Raw genomic sequence first — 17347 nt, 5'->3', positions numbered from 1 at the left:
AGGCTTGTGTAATTGTCGTAGCTTGGGCTACTGCCTTGAGCGGAAGCCCAAGTGGCTAAAGAGCCTGGAAGCGAAACTCACCAAGAATGCAGGAGCAGAATTGGAAGGAGGAGTCTTCCACTAGGAAAATCTTCCAGAAGAATACACGCCCACTCTAGTTCTACTTCAGCATGAATTTCCTTTCTGTTTGATCTGGGAAGAAATGCATGCAACTCCCAAGGTCTTTAGCTACTTAAGCCCTCCCCAGGGCTTACATAATTTTTTAATCAAGATACGAATAATCACTTTGCAGCATGGGCTCTACATCAGACTGCATGAAATGGTTGATATCATTAAAATCAACTGAACAGTTCATTTGCTGAGCATCTAACATATGCCTGATACTAAGGGTCCTAGAGAATGCAAAAGAAGTTAGTAAGACAGTTCCTGGGGCAGTGGGTGGAGTGCAAGGCCTGGAGTCTGGAAGACTCTTCTTCCTGAGTTCAAATCTGGCCTCAGACACTTACTAGCTGCGTGACCCTGGGCAAGTCACTTAACCCTGTTTGCTTCAGTTTCCTCATCTGTGAAATGAGCTGGAGAAGGAAATGGCAAACAACTCCAGTATCTTTGCCAAGAAAACCCCAAATAGAGCCACAAAGAGTTGGACATGACTGAAAAATGACTTAAAGACAGTCCTTGTTCTCGAATGTGGCAAGTTACTTCTCCTATCTTGGCTTCAGTTTTGTCATCAATAAAATGGAAGTTTGAACTAGATAATCTAAAGACCTTGGGAGCTGTATTTCTTCCTACCTCCTGAAGAAGGAGTAGAACTGGAGGGAAGAGTCTTCCACTATAAAAATCTTGCCAAAGAGAACACACCTCCTCTCAGATCCCTATATCCCAGGTCCCTTCTATATTGGAGTCAGGAAGACCTAGGTATGTGTCTTGCCCTAAATACTTACGAGTGGTATGACCCTGGGCAAGTCACTTAACTTCCCTAGCTCTTAGTTTTCTCATCTGTAAATTGAGGAAGTTGGACTCAAGATCTCAAAGGTCCTTTGCAGCTTTAATAAATCTGTGATTCCATAACCACCTAGAGCACAGGAATCAGCAGAATGTAGTGGAAAAAAGTCGATGGACTTTGTGTGTCAGAGGACCTGAATTTGAATCTTACCTCCAGAGCTTGCTGTCACTAAACAATTAAGTTTCCTCACCTGTAAAGGGGCTAATGATACTTATTCACCTCATAGGTTGTTGTGAAAAGAGACTGATGTCAATTGTTACAGTAACATAGGATTTTCTAGAATTTGGAGTAAGAAGAGACCTTAAAGATGATCTAACTCACTACTCTTATTTTGCTGATAGGGAAACTGAGGCCCAGAAGCATTAATTGAATTACTCTATAGTTACATAACAAGTAGTAAATAGCAGGCCTGGAATTTGAACCCAGATCTTCCAAAACATTTATATGGTACTTTAAATCTCTTTTGATTCTCACAACAACCCTGGAAAGTAGGTGCTATTTAATATTCCCATTTCACAGGTCAGAAAACCGAAGCTGAAAGTTAAGTGACTTGCCTGGTTCACATAGGCAGGATTTGAACTCAAGTCTTCCTGATTCTAAGTCCGACAATTCATCCACTGTACCACCTAGCTGTCTTTCCAGTTGAGTGCCTTTGTTTATAGTGTGCTGCTCTGATATTACTCACTACAACACACCGTTTGGCATCAGCTTAGTGGACCCTAACCAAATGTTTGCATCAGTCACAGAGAATGGGAGAAAAATAATGCACGTCTTCATTAACCAGAAAACAAGTGTTTTCAAAATAGACTGTTTTGATTGTTTGCTGATGTGACCAGGGAATAGAATGTTCAGGTTACCTGAGATGTCCACTTAACTGAGGGTGAACGAAACTGCCTGGGGACAAGGATTTCCAGAATCTCATCCATCCTTCTAAAAATCGAGGAATTTTAGTGCCTACACCAGTTTTGATGTAGAAGAGTGAGGGATGGTCTAAGCAGGAATCTAACCTGCAGCCTCCAGGTCACATATGACCCTCTAGGTCCTCAACTGCTGCCCTTTGACTGAATCCAAACTTCACAGAGCAAATCCCCTAATAAATCCCCCGTAAAACTTGGACTCAGTCAAAAGACTGAACATCCAAGGACCTAGAAGGCCACATGTGGCCTTGAGGCCGAAGGTCCCCCATCCCTGTACACCATGATAGACTGATCCCTTCAGCTTACTGAGATTTTTTTGTTTGTTTAAATTGCTTTAAAAAGCATATAAATATGTTGTTGTTGGAGCTGTGAATTGGTTTAACCATACTATAAAGTAATTTGGAATTAGGCTAAGAAAGTGAATAAAATAGACATTCCTTTTAACTTAGAGATCCCCCTGGTAGATTTCTACCCCAAGGAGGTCAATGAGAAAAGAAATGCCGCATGTACACCAAGATGTTTATAGCAGTAGCACTTTTTAATAGAAAAACAAGAAACAAAGCAAATGCCCCTGATTGGAAAACGGCTAAACAGATGGTGATACCTAAATGTAATGGAATACTACTGCCGTGTAAGAAATAACAGACACAGGGAAGCACAGAAAGACTTAAATGAACCGATACAAAGTAAGCAGAACCAGGAAAAGAACATAAACAAAGACTATGGTAACAAAAACAGGGGGAAACTACATATATCAACAGGACTGTCAAAATTGAATATTGTGAAATTCTAAGAAGAAATGTGAGAATGCACCTTCCTCCTTTGCAGAGGAAGAGGACAATAGGTGGAGAATATAGTACATAATAATATCAGACTTTGCTGACATGTTGATTAATTTGCTGAACTATCCCTCTCCCCCTTCTTTATTCTTTCTAATATTAAGGACAGTTCTCTAAGGGGGAAGGAGATGGTAGAACATATCTAGAAATGAAAATTACGTAAAAACAAACAAAAATCAGCACTTTTCCAACAGTGAATATTCTATCCAGTGACCAGATGAAGGAAGGCATGTCAGCTTACTTTGAAAGAGATGAAATCAAAAATAGGAAATGGTTTCTGATGATTTTAAGCAGAAGTGAAAAATTAAATGTTTCTGCTAAATAAAACACAATGTTTCTGAAATCCACAAGACATAATTAGTTCATCTATCCAAATTGAAGTCCAAGTAGAAATATAAATAAGACTGTTATAGTCAATGCTGGCCATCATTAGAAAGTACTTCTCAAAAATAGTTATGTCGATAGAAGCTGTGAGGAGCTTGATACACACCTTCTGACTTAAAAAAAAACAAAACGTACATCAGAAATTTCTCTGGATTTCTTGACTACTATTTGAATCCTTGTCTAAAGACAGAGCTGTATTTTCCCAAAAATCAAAACTGTAATTTCTAGAAGTTGAAAGCAGAGATGTTAAACATTTCTGAAGTTTTTATGAAATAACTCATGAGTTAAACAAATTAGATAATTTGCTTTATTAACAAGTCCTGCACTAATAAATCATCATGTCTGGCTTCCTTGAGGATTCTGGATTACATAAGTAAGTGGGAGAATTGAGGGTAAAAAGTAAAGAGAGAATCTTCATGAGAGTGGAATTGGGCCAATGAGCAAAAGTTTCTTGGCAGAGATGAATTCTGATCCTACACAAAAATTAGTTAACCTAATATATTCATCTCCATCCCCGTCCTGCTATAATACATTTCACTAGTTTTACCCTGGGATTAGCCAGCAGATAGATTCCATTTCCCTATCTTATTATCCTCAATAGCTGTAATTAATATATGAAGAATCTTTTAAAGAGGCATCTGAGGTGAGACCTTTTTTGGCTTTTGTCTGTGGATTTCAGGCAGATAACATTTTATTGTTGTTTTTGAGTCATTTCAGTTGTGTCCCACTGTCCATGACCCCATTTAGGATTTTCTTGGCAAAGGTACTGGAATGATTTTCCATTTCCTTCTCCAGGTCATTTTACAAATGAAGAATCGAGGCAAACGGGGTTAAGTGACTTGCCCAGGGTCACACAGCTACTAAGTGCCTGAGGCCAGATTTGAGCTCAGGTCCTCCTGACTTCAGGCCTGGCACTCTATCCACTGCACCACCTAGCTGCCCATAGGTAGCATTTTAGAGGAGTTTAAATCTAAGCTACAACTAGCTGGGTTTATTCTCTTCTTAGCTTTTCCCTTCCATTTGTGCGTTCATTTTGTCCTGCCATCTTGAGGATTCTGGATTAATCAAGATTAATCAAGTGATTAGAGAATTCGAGAGAGAGAGAGGGAGAGAGGAGAGAGAGAGAGAGAGAGAGAGAGAGAGAGAAGAGAGACACAGAGACAGAGAGGAGAGGAAGGGGGAGGGAGGAAGGGAGAGAGAGAAAGATGATCTTAATCAAGGTAGAATCGGATTAATCAGCAAAGGTTTCTTGGCATAGGCAAATTCTGGTCCCACACAAAAGACACAATAGCCATGGATTAACAGAGAGGGAGGGAGTTCATTTCAAGTAGTTTGAATACCACGAGCCAAAATATACAGGATGATGGACTGAGAGCCAGAAAGGGCCTCAGGTATCATCTAGTTGAACTCCTCATTCCACAGATAAGAAAACTGAACCCCATGAAGTTTAAGTGATTTGGCCAACGTCATACAGGTGGCAAATCCAGAGAACCCAGGTTCTCTGACTCCAATTTCATTGCTCTTTCCACTCTACCCTCAGTCTATGAGCCTCAGAATTGGAGATAGAATAATATTCTTCCTCCTGCTTGTTAGAGTCAATTGAACTGGACTAAATGATGTACAGTCCTTTTCTAGGCATATCACAAATAGAATCCAATTCCTCATGTATATGAGCACACAAGCCTGTTGATGAACCCTACAGGTGTAAAATCCTGTTTTTTCTTGGGCCAGTATAATCCTTCACCTATAATTACACTGAGTAAAGACTGTCAACTTCAGTGTTAACCCTTTCTAATCCAACATGCATCATTGAAAGTTGGCTTAACTCTTACAAGCCATTCTGTTAACAGAAGTGTGGTGTCTGGAGGCTGCAGCTGAACTTTATGACCATGAAATGAATAAATCAAGCACCAGCTTATTATATAATATGCACTAAATCATTTGCCATCTCTAGACTCAATTTCCTCATTTGTAAAACAGAGGGGCTGAACCTCGCAGCCTCTTAAGGCCACTTCTAACTGTAAAACACCATGTTTCTTTGTCAGTGATAAGTCCAGATTTAATAAAACCTCGGGCAACTTTCTTTATTCCAAGAGAGTACAATAGAAATTTAAAAACCCAAGTTGATTGCTTCTTCAGCTCCATAACAAACCTTCCCCGCCTGCTATTTTAAGGATTTTTAAAAGTTCTCACATTTTACCCAATGTTTAGCCTTTGCAAATTCCATTGACATTGCCGAATATTTTCTCTACTATCCTTCTTCTTGTTAGTCATTTTAGAATAAAAAGAGAACCAGTAATCTTTTTTTTCCAGTCCAGAGCTCACTATTTTGTATTTTGTGGTTAATTTCACTCTTTTTATACTTTTAGGTTCGAGTAATGCTGGATTTATGTAACAGCACCAAAGGGATCTGCTTAACAGGTATGCTTGCAGAGTCAGTAAACTGTTCAGTCTTATATGTTGAAAATGCACACTAGTAGAATTCCCAGCTGCAGAATTATTACTGGGAGAAAAGAAAGAATTATTCTGAAAATGACACTTTGGTTTACTTTCAGAGATATTATATAATTGGGGGGGGAAATCCTAATATGGGTAGTCACTATGAAATGTCACATTTGCAGTATTGATACTGAAACGCTTACTTCAAGGGGATTTAGTTACAGTAAGAGACTCTTAATTCCGACAATAAATTAGAAACTTGCAATAATTTGAACAGAGCCGTGGATTTTTGCCTTAGTACTAAGCAAAAGAACCTTACTAACAAACTAACAGCATAAATGAGATGTCAAAAGCAATGTTCAAAAAAAATTTTTTTAAAGCAATGTTTACCAACTCAGGAGGAAGAATGCCTTTCAAACTTATTAAAGTGAACATCATTTCTGTATGCACACACAACGTACAAAACAACAGTAAAAGTCAAGGTTAACACTACTTAAGTTGGGTCTAACCAACAGGTCAATCCAAAAAAAAACCCAAACCCACCCTGCTGTGTGGCTAGGCCTATGATAGGACCAAGGCCTCCCCTAGGGTAAGTGGAACAAGTGAAATTCCAGCCTAGTTTCCCATCATTTTTGCACAAATGAGGTTCAAACAAAAATGAAGAAAAGTGCCAATTAGGTGAAGAGGTCACAAAGAGGTCACAACCTTGGCAGAAGGGAGGATGGAAGGGGATATAATAGTCATGGGGATCATAGCTGATGAAACCCATTTTTCTGAACCTTTTTCTATTCCTTTGTTCCTTTCCCTGATCCCTCTGCTCTTTGAATAAAGGATGCTCTCTTTCTGACCTCATCCACTCTCATAGCTTCAGTATTACCTCTAAGAAGACAAATGCCAACAGAGTGCTGGAATTGAAGTCAGGGAGACCTGGGTTTGAGTGCTTCAGACGCTGACTACCTGTGTGCCCCTGGGCAAGTTACATAACCTCTTCAAGACTCAGTTTGTTCTACCTGTAAAATGGAGATAATGATACCTGTACTACCTAGCTCACAAGAAAACATTAGAAACCTTACAGCACTATAAAAATGTAAGATATGATTATCTGATTAGATTGTATCTCATATGATTAGATAATGTGATTATCTAATCAGTTATAAAGTCCTCTTGCTTCTACCCCACAAATATCTTTTGCATCCATCCCTTCTATTCCATTTCCACTGCCACCATCTCTCTCTTTTACCTCTTACCTGAGCTACTGTAAGGGCCTCCCACCTGGACTCTCTACTTCCAGTCTCTCAGCTCCAATCCCTCTGTGATCCACTGCCAGGTTAATTGTCCTGAAGTACAACTCCATCCTATCATTCCTTTTATTCAGTAATTGCCAGGGATTTTCCAGTGCATGCAAAATAAAGTGCCAGCTTCTTAGTCTGACATTCAAGGCTTTCAATAGCATGGCTCTGAAGCTGCCTTCCCTTATCTCCCAAAGTACCCTTTCACAAACCCTATGTTCCATCCATGTAGCAGCTAGGTGGCACAATAGATAGAGTGTTGGGCCTGGAGTCAGGAAGACCTGAGTTCAATTTCAGCCTCAGATACTTACTAGATGTGTGACCCTGGGCAAGTCAGTTAACCCTGTTTACATCAGTTTCCTCATCTGTATAAAATGAGCTGGAGAAGGAAATGACAAACCAGTCCAGTATCTTTGCCAAGAAAACCCCAAAAAAGGGCCAAGAAGAGTCAGACACGTCTGAAAAAAGACTAAACAACAAATACTCCCTCCAAACTCACACTATTTGTCGCTCAGTCTGCGCTTTTCTGCCTCTAAGGCCTTTGCTCGTGCAATTCCCACTACATGGAGTTGGCTGTCCCTTCCCCTCCCCTTCTCTCTACCTCTCCCCAACTACCCACATGAGTCAGATCCCGCCTAGCCTTCACTGTCCAGCTCATATACCCTACCTTCTTCTCTACGTGGGCCTCACTGTGATCTCTCCAGCAAGAGGTAGCTTCTTCTTCTTCTGAACTCCCAAGACACTTTATACTTCTCTCATAGCATTAACCACATTCTACCTTGCACCATAGTTATTTTATGCATTATCCTATTTTTCCCCTTCCTCCTCCTCCCCTCACCCCCAACTAGACTGTCAATTTCTTAAGGGCAGGAACTCTATGATAGTATTTTTATTCCCTTTTGGAGTCGAGAACAGGAGTTCTTAACCTGGCATCCATGAACCAACCTCACCCTGCCAGGGGTCCGTGGATAGATTTTAGGGGGTCTGTGAACTTGGATGGGAAAAAAATACATCTTTATTTTCACTAACCTACAACTGAAATTTACCATTTCCTTCCATTATAAATTTTTAAAAATATATTATTCTGAAAAAGGGTCTATGGACTTCATCAGACTTCCAAAGGAGTTCACCACACACAAAATGTTATAAACACCTAGAATAGTATAAAAATGTTAATGTTTAGTGACTGAAGTAATGTCTATATATATATATGTGTGCCTTAGGGGTTTGGGTTTTTTTTGGAGGGGGGGTCTCATAAGCTGATGATAGCTACTTCTTTCTGCCTAGCCGCCTGCCATCTTGATCCACTGTAGCTACAATGGTGCAACAGATAGATCACTGGACCTGGAGTTAGGAAGACCTGAGTTCAAATTCTGTCTGAGATACTTAGTGGCTGTGTGACACTGGCTCTGGGTTTCCTCATCTATAAAATCAATGGACTCTGATGACCTCTGAGGTTGTTTCCAGCTCTTTATCTGGTATCCTATATAGTCCTATAAATTGGAGGTGGGTAGGGGAATAAGGATTGCAAGGGCAAAGCCTTGGACTGATGGTACCTCAGAGGTACAAAAGAAGGAGAAGACATGGTCATTGTCTTTAGGAGCTTACACTGGAGTTAAGATCATACTTATGTGTTCATCATGGCAGAAACACCACTAAGCAGCACTTGGTGAGCTTAAATGTAGTTACTTGTGTTGCTTACAGGAGAAATCTGCATTACCCTGGTCTGGCAGGTTGATAAACAGGTAAAAAATTATCCAATTCATCAACAAGCTTTTATTTTTTAAGGCAGAGCTAAGTGACTTGTCCAGGGTCACACTGCTAATAAGTGTCTGAAGCCAGAATTAAACACAGGTCTTCCTGACTCCAGTGCCAGAGCTCTGTCCACTGTGCCACTTAGCTGCCCCAACAAGCTTTTATTAAGGGCCTGGAATCATACAGTCAGAGCTTAAAAAGGTTGCCCTTAAAAGTCAACCAGGCTAACCCTTCTCATTTTACATTTGAGGAAACCGAGGCTCAGAGAGGTGATTTGGATAGATCCAGGACTTTTACCCAGTTCCTCTAATTCCCAATCCAACACTTAGTGAATTGATATAATTGGCTTTAAGAATACAAAAGAGATCCTGGAGTTCAGGAAGCTTACATTCTATTTTGGCAAGGTAGTTGGTTCACTGAGCAGGCTCAGAAGCTAATGTATTTACCATCCATTTCATCCTGCCCTACTAATTGTTGGCACATAGTAGGCATTTAATAAATGTTTATTGATTATTGATTGATTGATCATGGAGGCTGCTCAATAAATATTAATTGATCTAAACTAATACAATTTCAGGCTGTACAATAAACATCTTTGGGGGAAAATACCTGTTTTTCTTTTTCTTTTTTTTTTTACCCAAAGATTCTGTGGCTTGAATATCTTCCATTCCCTTCCTTGGCATGTGACCATGATGGGTACTAAAGAAATGAGTGGAAAAAAAAAAAGAAATGAGTGGATAAGTGAAATTACAAGCACAAAATCGCTGCTAAAAGAGAAAAGCCGTTTCTTTCACCCTTTTCCCAATTTATTTTATGATGATAAAATGGCTTCTGCGCTAAGCAGTGAATGCTGTGTGATGAGGCTATTGAGAACACTTAGAGCTGAATTGTGATTGTACAAGGGGGTGGGGAAGACGAATCATATCTTTGCTGGAAATTGGTTGAGGTTGTTAATACTTGGCACCTCAAAATGCTATGAAAAAGCAGGCTCTTTCTGCTTTCCCCTCTGCCTTGAAAATGGGCCTGATTTTACTTGGAAAGCTCTGTAATTAAAACTTAGCTATGCGAAGTACAGATTTGAGAGACGAATGAGTGCCAGATGCCTCAGAACTGACCCAGGCTCTCGGGTTTCAGGGTGGGAGTCTTTGATAGCCTGACATGTTATGGACATGGAGTCGACTCATAGAATGTGTGAGCAGGTCCAGCTGTGTCAGATGAGCATGTGGGAACCATAAACACAGGAGAAAAAAAAACAGTAAAATTTATTATTAGAGCTAGAATAAACCTGAGGTCATTGAGCTCAACCTCTTCATTTTACAGATTAAGAAACTGAGGTCTAGATAATGTAAGTCTTGCCCAAAGCGGTTAAGGATTTGCCTAAAGTCACACTGGGAGCCAGTGGCAGAACAGAGATTTGAACCCAGATTCTCTGAATTCAAACCCAACACTCATTTGTTAGGTTGCGGAGGCTGAAGAAGCCAGAGCAAGGAGATGGCCAAATTTGGGGTCAAGAGTTAGGGAGGGAGAGTAAGTTCAGACTTTGAACCAGAAATTATCTTTACCAGGGCAGGTCATTGTAGCTTGACTTGAGTCTGGTTAGCTGTGAATGCAGATCCTGCTCCTTTCCCTTCCCTTGGGTCTCTGTCAGTGGTTGCTGTGGAGATAAGAAAAGATACTGAAGTTGGTGTGGCATCCACCACGAGGCAAGTACATGTGTCTAGTTGTCTGTGGCACAGGCTCAAGTTACATGGATGCATTAAGTGTTTAGAAACTCTGAGGAGTGAGAGTTCTGCTATGCTCTGCCCTGTTCCAACAACTGGACTAATAGATTCGGTTCTGAGTGCCATGCTTTATTAAGGATGTCAGCAAACTGGAGAGCTTCCAGATGGAGGGTGACTCAGATGGAGAGGAGACTCAAAATTATGCCACACAAGGATCAGTTGAGGGAACTGGGGATGTTAGCCTAAGGAAGAGAAGAGAAGGGGGGGGTCATGATGGTGGTCTTTAGGCTTTTGGAGGGCTGTCACACAGACAATTAAGTTCTTCTGCTGAGAGCCAGAGGGCAGAATGAGGAACAATAGGTAGAAATTGAAAAAAAAAACTTGAAAAAACTTCCCAAGAATCAGAAATTAGGGTTAGATAGAAGCCTTAGGACAGGGGTAGGGAACCTGTGGCCTTGAGGCCACATGTGGCCCTCTAGGTCCTCAAATGACAACCTTTGACTGAATCCTTAATAAAAGGATTTGTTCTATAAAACTTGGGCTCAGTCAAAAGGCCACACTCAAGGACCTAGAGGGTCACACACGGTCTTGAGGTCCCAGGTGCCCCACCCCTGTGCTTAGGAGGTATCACACAGATCATAGGATCATAGCATCATCCCTATGGTTTCCCCTACTAGATTGGTAAGGGCTATAACTCGTTTATAATTTAGTAGGCATAATTTCTACATTAATAGACATAAATTCTATAAATATAAATCTATATCAATTCTATTATTTATAACAACTATTTGTGTTCATAGCTGGAACTATTAGCTAGCTAACCAGCTCTTCTTTGGTCTATTCTCAGGGTGAACTTTTCAAAACCTTGTGCACACCCAAGACCTAATCCAAGATATTGATTTTCCTATTTCTGATTGTTCTCTAACACAGATTTTCCTAGGCCCCCAGAAATGTATCATATGGGCTGACTTAGAATATAGTGGAGGATGGACTTTTTAAGACAGGCTCATGGGTTCACCTACCCTTTATGTGGATATGACACAAAATGGACTTAATTTTCAGATGCCTTAGCTAGGGAAGCAACCCTGTGTACTCAGACCTTTCTGTCCTCCCTGCCTCTGTATGATTCTCATCTACATGACGGCAAAAATGAAAATTAAATGAAAGTTAAAATGCAATAAAATGACTTGAGATGGATTGTCATTCACAGGGCTGCCATGAGAATCAAATAAAATAATGGACATCAGGAATAGGGACGGGATCTATGATTTAATTGGCACAGGAAACTCCCAGGTGAGGGAAAAGTCCCTCCATAAATGCTGGGCAATACCTTCTCTATAGTTCACAGCCTTAAGAGCTTCCTAGAGATTATGTGACTTTTGCAAGGTCACACAACCAGTATATGCCATTGGCAGGATTTGGACCCAGATTTGGAAAGAGGGTTGCCTGCCTCTCCACTATACCACTGCACAGAGTTTATAGCTGTGGTGGTGGGGCAGGGGGAAGCAAAAACAGCTTAATGATAGAGATAATAAGTGGTATTTACTTTTTATTTGGCACTTTTAAAAAAAGTTTGCAAGGCTCTTTACAGATATCACCTCATTTGAGCCTCACACTAACCCAAAGAAGTAGGTATTTATATATACATACACCCACACCCACCACACACACACACACATATATATACATATATATATATATATTATTATTATTATTATTATCCCCATTTTATAAATCTGGAAACTAAGACTCAAAAAGGTCCAGTGACTTGCCCAAGGTCATACAGAAAAATGTCAGAGGCAAGATTTGAACGTAGGTCTTCCTGACTCTAAGAGCTATACTCTAGCCACTATGCAGTAGTAGGTGTAGACCCAAACATCATGGCACTTTAGGGGTGAGTGGGATGCCTGGGTGGAGATGTATCTCTATGAAGTTAGAGTATCTTGACTAGTTTAAATGTATTCATCCGTCAATTCATTAGAACAACTGATTTCTTGGATCAGCACTGCCCGCCCCATTAGCTATTTGCCTGGAATGACTGAATTACCCATTTGTCTTAGTATTGGATAGGTTTACCTCAGAATCTATATGAAGTTTGAGTTGACCTGTGGTGGCAAGTGGTTAAGTGGATATGATACTTGTGTGAAAGTGGAGATTTCCCTTTTGACACTAATGGCTCCATCCATGTGCACAAAGAGAGCATTTGCTGTCCTGTCTCTTACCAGCTACAATAACACCAGGAGGAACTGTGAAGGAATCCTTTGACAGGGAGGAGAATCAGGCATATTAACTTCTTTAGCGTAGAGCTTTGGGGAATGAAGTGTGTGTGTGTGTGTGTGTGTGTGTGTGTGTGTGTGTGTGTGTGTGAACTTTCCTCTTTTTCTAGTTCCTCTGCTCTAGAATGGCTAGTATGACCTCTGACATATACTGGCTTTGTGACCCTGGGCAAGTTACTTAACCTCTCAGTACACTGGGAAATTCTCTGACTATAAATTGCAGAGAAGGAGCTAACCTAGTATTAAGAGAAGGAATTTCCTCACCCAGAAGTTCCCTATTTTATACCTCCCATACCTGGGGTATAACTATGCATAAAGCAGGAATTTTAATTTAATGCAATTTTGATTAATTAATTAAGTTAATTTAATTCAAATGCTCATTTTATGAATAAAGTAAGTGAATGTATACACAGATGAATTTTTGGAAAGAACTTTCCAGCTCTCTGGGTTATTTTTATTACACACAGTCTTTGAAAAAAAAACAGGAGTATTTATTTCTATTTCTCATGTTTTAATCTCATTAACTTGCCCGAGCACCCAAGAAGAATGATTTAAAGTAAGACATAGCTATTTGTGACAGCAAGAATTGTTTGTTGGAATATTTGTAAATGACTCATCTGAATCCCTGAAATCCCTTGCCAATCATGCACTAAGGAAGTCATTTGTTATCTGATACTGACTCTAACTTTTCTCATACAACTTAAAAGAATTTTTAAAAATGTAATCCCTGGAGAACTGGGTTATGCTACCATTAGCTTGATCACCTTCATAAAGAAAAGCTCTTTTGATAGCATACTAAATAATTTAAACAGAATAAGTATTGGCTACTTAGGTATGTGTTTATGAAAGATAAACACTTGTGTGGTGGAATCAGTCATGAGAACAGAATAGAAAACATTCTTTGTCAGGTGAAACTTAAGCAAAGACTGATTTCTGTTGGCAAGGGGGTCATGGTTGGATTGCTCATAGAATTCCTTCAACACATTTATTTAATGAGCTCTAAACAAAAGCTATGGTCTCAGTTTGTTCATTGTAACCAGCTAAATGTTTAGTAATAAATCTTAAAGGGGGATGGGGTGGAAGGTTGTTAAGTGGGAGGATTGAGATGCTTTGCTATTTATTGATTTTTATACTTATTTTACTTTTGCCACCAGTTTTCCTTCTAATATTCTTTTTTCCATCTGTTTTAGGCCCACCTGGACTACCAGGTAAGATACCATTAAATCTCCAGTAACATGGGAAGGGTGACTGGACATTCCTCCATCAGGTTTAAACACAGCAGGCGTGTGGGGGAAGGAGAAGTCTGACATAAGTCTGACAATTCTGAGCATCCAGTTTCCTGTCTACCATCGGAGAAGGGAAGGAGAGGGAAGAAGAAGGAGCTAGCTCCTTTTCGCAAATTGTCTTTAACATCCTGGATTCAGCTCTGCAGCTTTTTACCCTGCTTTTTATATAATGCCTATAAAAAGATTGAATTAATTCCAGACCAATTTAAAGCTAGTGCTGCACATTCTGCAAATATTCACTAATTTTGTGTTTTGGTTTAGGACCCCCAGGAATGAATGGGTTACCAGGACACAATGGATCAGATGGATTGCCTGGCATTCAAGGAGCAAAGGGAGAAAAAGGAGCAAATGGGAAAAAAGGAAAAATGGGTATTTTGGCAAAATTTATAAATAATTCTCTTATCCTATGTGTTTGTGGTTGCATTTGAAGAAAAATGAAAACTGGTGGTTGAGAAACTAGGTAACTTTTGATTCCGCGATATCCTCTAAACCTTTGTGTTCTGGTCTGCAGGCTCTTCTCCTCTCCCCCAACCCCTAGCCAAACCTTGACAAATTGTCTTTTAAAACTTGGAGAAAGTGATCTCTCCAGCTGGCTTCTGAACCCCCAAAGCTGTCTTGAATCAGATCAACCCTGAAGTCCCCCAGTTCAGTGCCAGTGGTGCCCTTTCTGCTCTCTTCTCTATCTCCACTATCCTTCCTTCTCCACCCTAGAGCCTCGTATTTTGACTCGTTTTATTAATGTCAATTCCACATGCATTTATTAAGCATCTGTTAGGTACAGGATACACCCAGGTCCAGGAATACATAGATAAAAGTGAAACAGTCCCTGCTTTCGAGGAGTTTGCATTCTATGGGGCTATGCGATGTGCACATAGGCAAGTACATGGAAAAGACACAGAAAGCATCCAAACACATTTCAGGAGGGAAAGAGCTCCAACAACTAGGGGAATCAGGAAAGGTCTTGTGTAGGAGGCAGAGCTCCTGAGCTGTGCTTTGAAGAAAAAGAGGGGATCTACAAGGTGGAGAAAAGGACAGAGTACATTCCAGTCATAGGGAACCCACCTGGGTAAGGGTTTGGTGGTGGGAACCATTTGGGGAAAAGCTACAAGTCCATTTCACCCAGAACACAAAGCATGAAGGAGAATAATATTAAATATTAATATTAAATGTCACTAAAGTTAGGTAGGAGTTTTGTTGTAGAAGTCTTTGAATTTCAGGATGAGGATTTTGTACTTTATACAATAGGCAGTAGAGAGCTATTGAAACAGGTGAGCGACATATTCAGTTCTGCGTTTTAAAAATAAAAATTTGGCAGCCATGTAAGGCATCAAATGGAGAAAGGGAAGATCAGAAGCCGGGAGTCTAATTAGGAAGCTATTGCAGTAGTACATGTGAGAAGCGAGAAAGGTTTGAATTAGGGTAAAGTTTGTATGAGTAAAAAGAAGAGGACATAGACATCTGTATACATGTTTATATGAATGTATTTGTTATAGTTGTAGTACTAGTCAGTTTACACACATATATACATGAATACATGTGTTTGTTACAGTTCTAGGTCAGTTACAGTCAGTGTCTGTACATATGTATTATTATATACCTAAAAATTTGTCATAGTTATGTCGTTGTTGTTCAGTCATTTCAGTTGTGTCTGACTCTTCATGACCCTATTTGGGGTTTTCTTCACAAAGATAATAGAATGAGTTGCCATTTCCTTCTGCAGACCATTTTATAGATGAGGAAACTGAGGCAAACAGGGTTAAGTGACTTGCCCAGGGTCACACAGCTAGTGTCTGTTCTAGTTGTAGTTATAGAGAGTGTGTATTCTAGTTCCTATGCCTCACTTCATGTATATTTTTCTATATTTCTTTGTACGATTTATATTTATTGTGTTTACAGAAGCAAAATGTTCCATTCCATTAACTTTTTTTTTTTTTGAGACCTGTGATTTTATCAATATAGAGAGTTCCTGGTGAGGAATATCCTCTCTGTCCTTGCAGGTCAGCACATTCTCTTCATTTTATATAGAGGCTTCCCTGGAGGCCATGAGTAGATTGACATGCTGGGTCACACGGCCAATCTGGACCAGAGCCAGCAGCTGGACCCTGGTCTTCCTAAGTCGGAGGCCAGCTCCCTCTCCTCTGTGCCATACTGCGTCTGCATTAATACACTATCATTTACTTATCTATTTTCCGATGACTAGACATAAGGGTTGTTTACAGTTTGTTGTTTTCACACTAGATTCTTAAGCTGACCTCTGGATTTGGTATCAGAGAACCTGGGTTCAAATCCCTGGATCTGCCACTTACTACCTGTCTGACCTTGGTCAGTCAGTTGCTTCATCTCTCTTGGCCTCACTTTCTTTATTTGTAAAATAAATGAGCTGCACTAGACTACTCCTAAGGTCCCTTTCAACTTTAAATGTAAGATCCTAAAATAAGATTAAAGTATATTTTAAGGAAGATTAGTAAGAGGTAGAAGTGGATAGAAGGTTAATCTCCAAGTCAGAAAGACTTGGGTTCAAGTGTTATCCCTGATATGTATTAGCTTGGCAATAATGGGGCTTAACTTCTCTGTAACCTGGGAAATTCTTGAAGACTACAAGTCCCTGAGTAGTTGCCCATCTGTGTCATTGAAGGAAGACATTTCAATATGGGGAAGTTCCTTGTGTGGATTCACAAGCTTGGAACTTTTCTCCCGCCCCATTTCTCCTGCCACCAGAAAAGAGAAAGAAAGATAGAAAGAAAAATAAAGAGAAAGAAGGAAGGGAAGGAAGGAAAGAAAAGAAAAAAGAAAAAGTAAGTTGTTGGTATACAAAATATCTTGGGGAGAGATAATGTAAAAATAAAAGCCAACTTAACAGGTCAGCAATGATGCAGACGTGAGATGGCAGTGAAAATGGAACTTAGAAACATTTCAAAGGAAGAAATTACTGACCTTGATGACTACATGGATGTAAACAGAGGATAAAGGAGAAGAGACAAAGATGACCATAACACTTCTAAAAGAGAAAATAAGGAAAGTATGAGATCACTATGAAAAATGGAGAGCTGATTCATAGAGAAAGATAATGAGGCGTTCAGTTTGGAACATGTCGAATTTGAGAATATGGACTGGTATATCCAAGTGGGAGCATCCTCTAAACAGCTGGAAGTACAGGTCTAGAGTACAGGTCAGGGACAGAGATAGGGATTTGTGAGTCACCTTCTTCAGAAGTGATAATTAAAGCCACGGGAGGGGATGAGTTACCAGAAGAGAAATAGCAGGGGGTTGAGGACAGAGTCTTGGGAGGGAAGCAAAATGAAGAAGAGTCAGAAAAAGAGACCTGGAAAGCCCAGAAAAAAGGAGAAAGTGGGTGGGGGAGGTTTTTAGAAGGCAGAGAGAGATATGAGTAATGCCAAATATCACAGAGATAGTCAAAAGGGATGAAGAGTAAGAGAA

At 40.0% G+C, this 17347-nt stretch overlaps 1 protein-coding gene and 1 long non-coding RNA gene across 2 annotated transcripts in view; one reads left to right on the top strand and one right to left on the bottom strand.

Moving 5' to 3' along the window:
* Positions 1–17347, top strand: part of GLDN (gliomedin) — an 86208-nt gene that overhangs the window by 28090 nt on the left and 40771 nt on the right. Inside the window, exons 2-4 of the mRNA XM_020986002.2 lie at positions 5513–5564; positions 13814–13831; positions 14171–14278. Of these exons, the coding sequence (XP_020841661.1) occupies positions 5513–5564; positions 13814–13831; positions 14171–14278 (178 nt within the window). The remainder of the gene's footprint in view (positions 1–5512; positions 5565–13813; positions 13832–14170; positions 14279–17347) is intronic.
* Positions 9169–17347, bottom strand: part of LOC110204498 (uncharacterized) — a 37992-nt gene continuing 29813 nt past the window's right edge. The window contains exons 2-3 of the long non-coding RNA XR_002323328.2: positions 10189–10280; positions 9169–9325 (exon numbers count right to left, since the gene is read on the bottom strand). This is a non-coding gene — a long non-coding RNA (uncharacterized LOC110204498). The remainder of the gene's footprint in view (positions 9326–10188; positions 10281–17347) is intronic.

Source organism: Phascolarctos cinereus, unplaced genomic scaffold, assembly GCF_003287225.1.
Source record: "Phascolarctos cinereus isolate Bilbo 61053 unplaced genomic scaffold, phaCin_HiC Scaffold_3;HRSCAF=262, whole genome shotgun sequence".
Lineage (NCBI taxonomy): Eukaryota > Metazoa > Chordata > Mammalia > Diprotodontia > Phascolarctidae > Phascolarctos > Phascolarctos cinereus.
The sequence above is the reverse complement of the archived record's forward strand: the minus strand, read 5'-3'. Positions and strand labels throughout refer to the sequence as shown.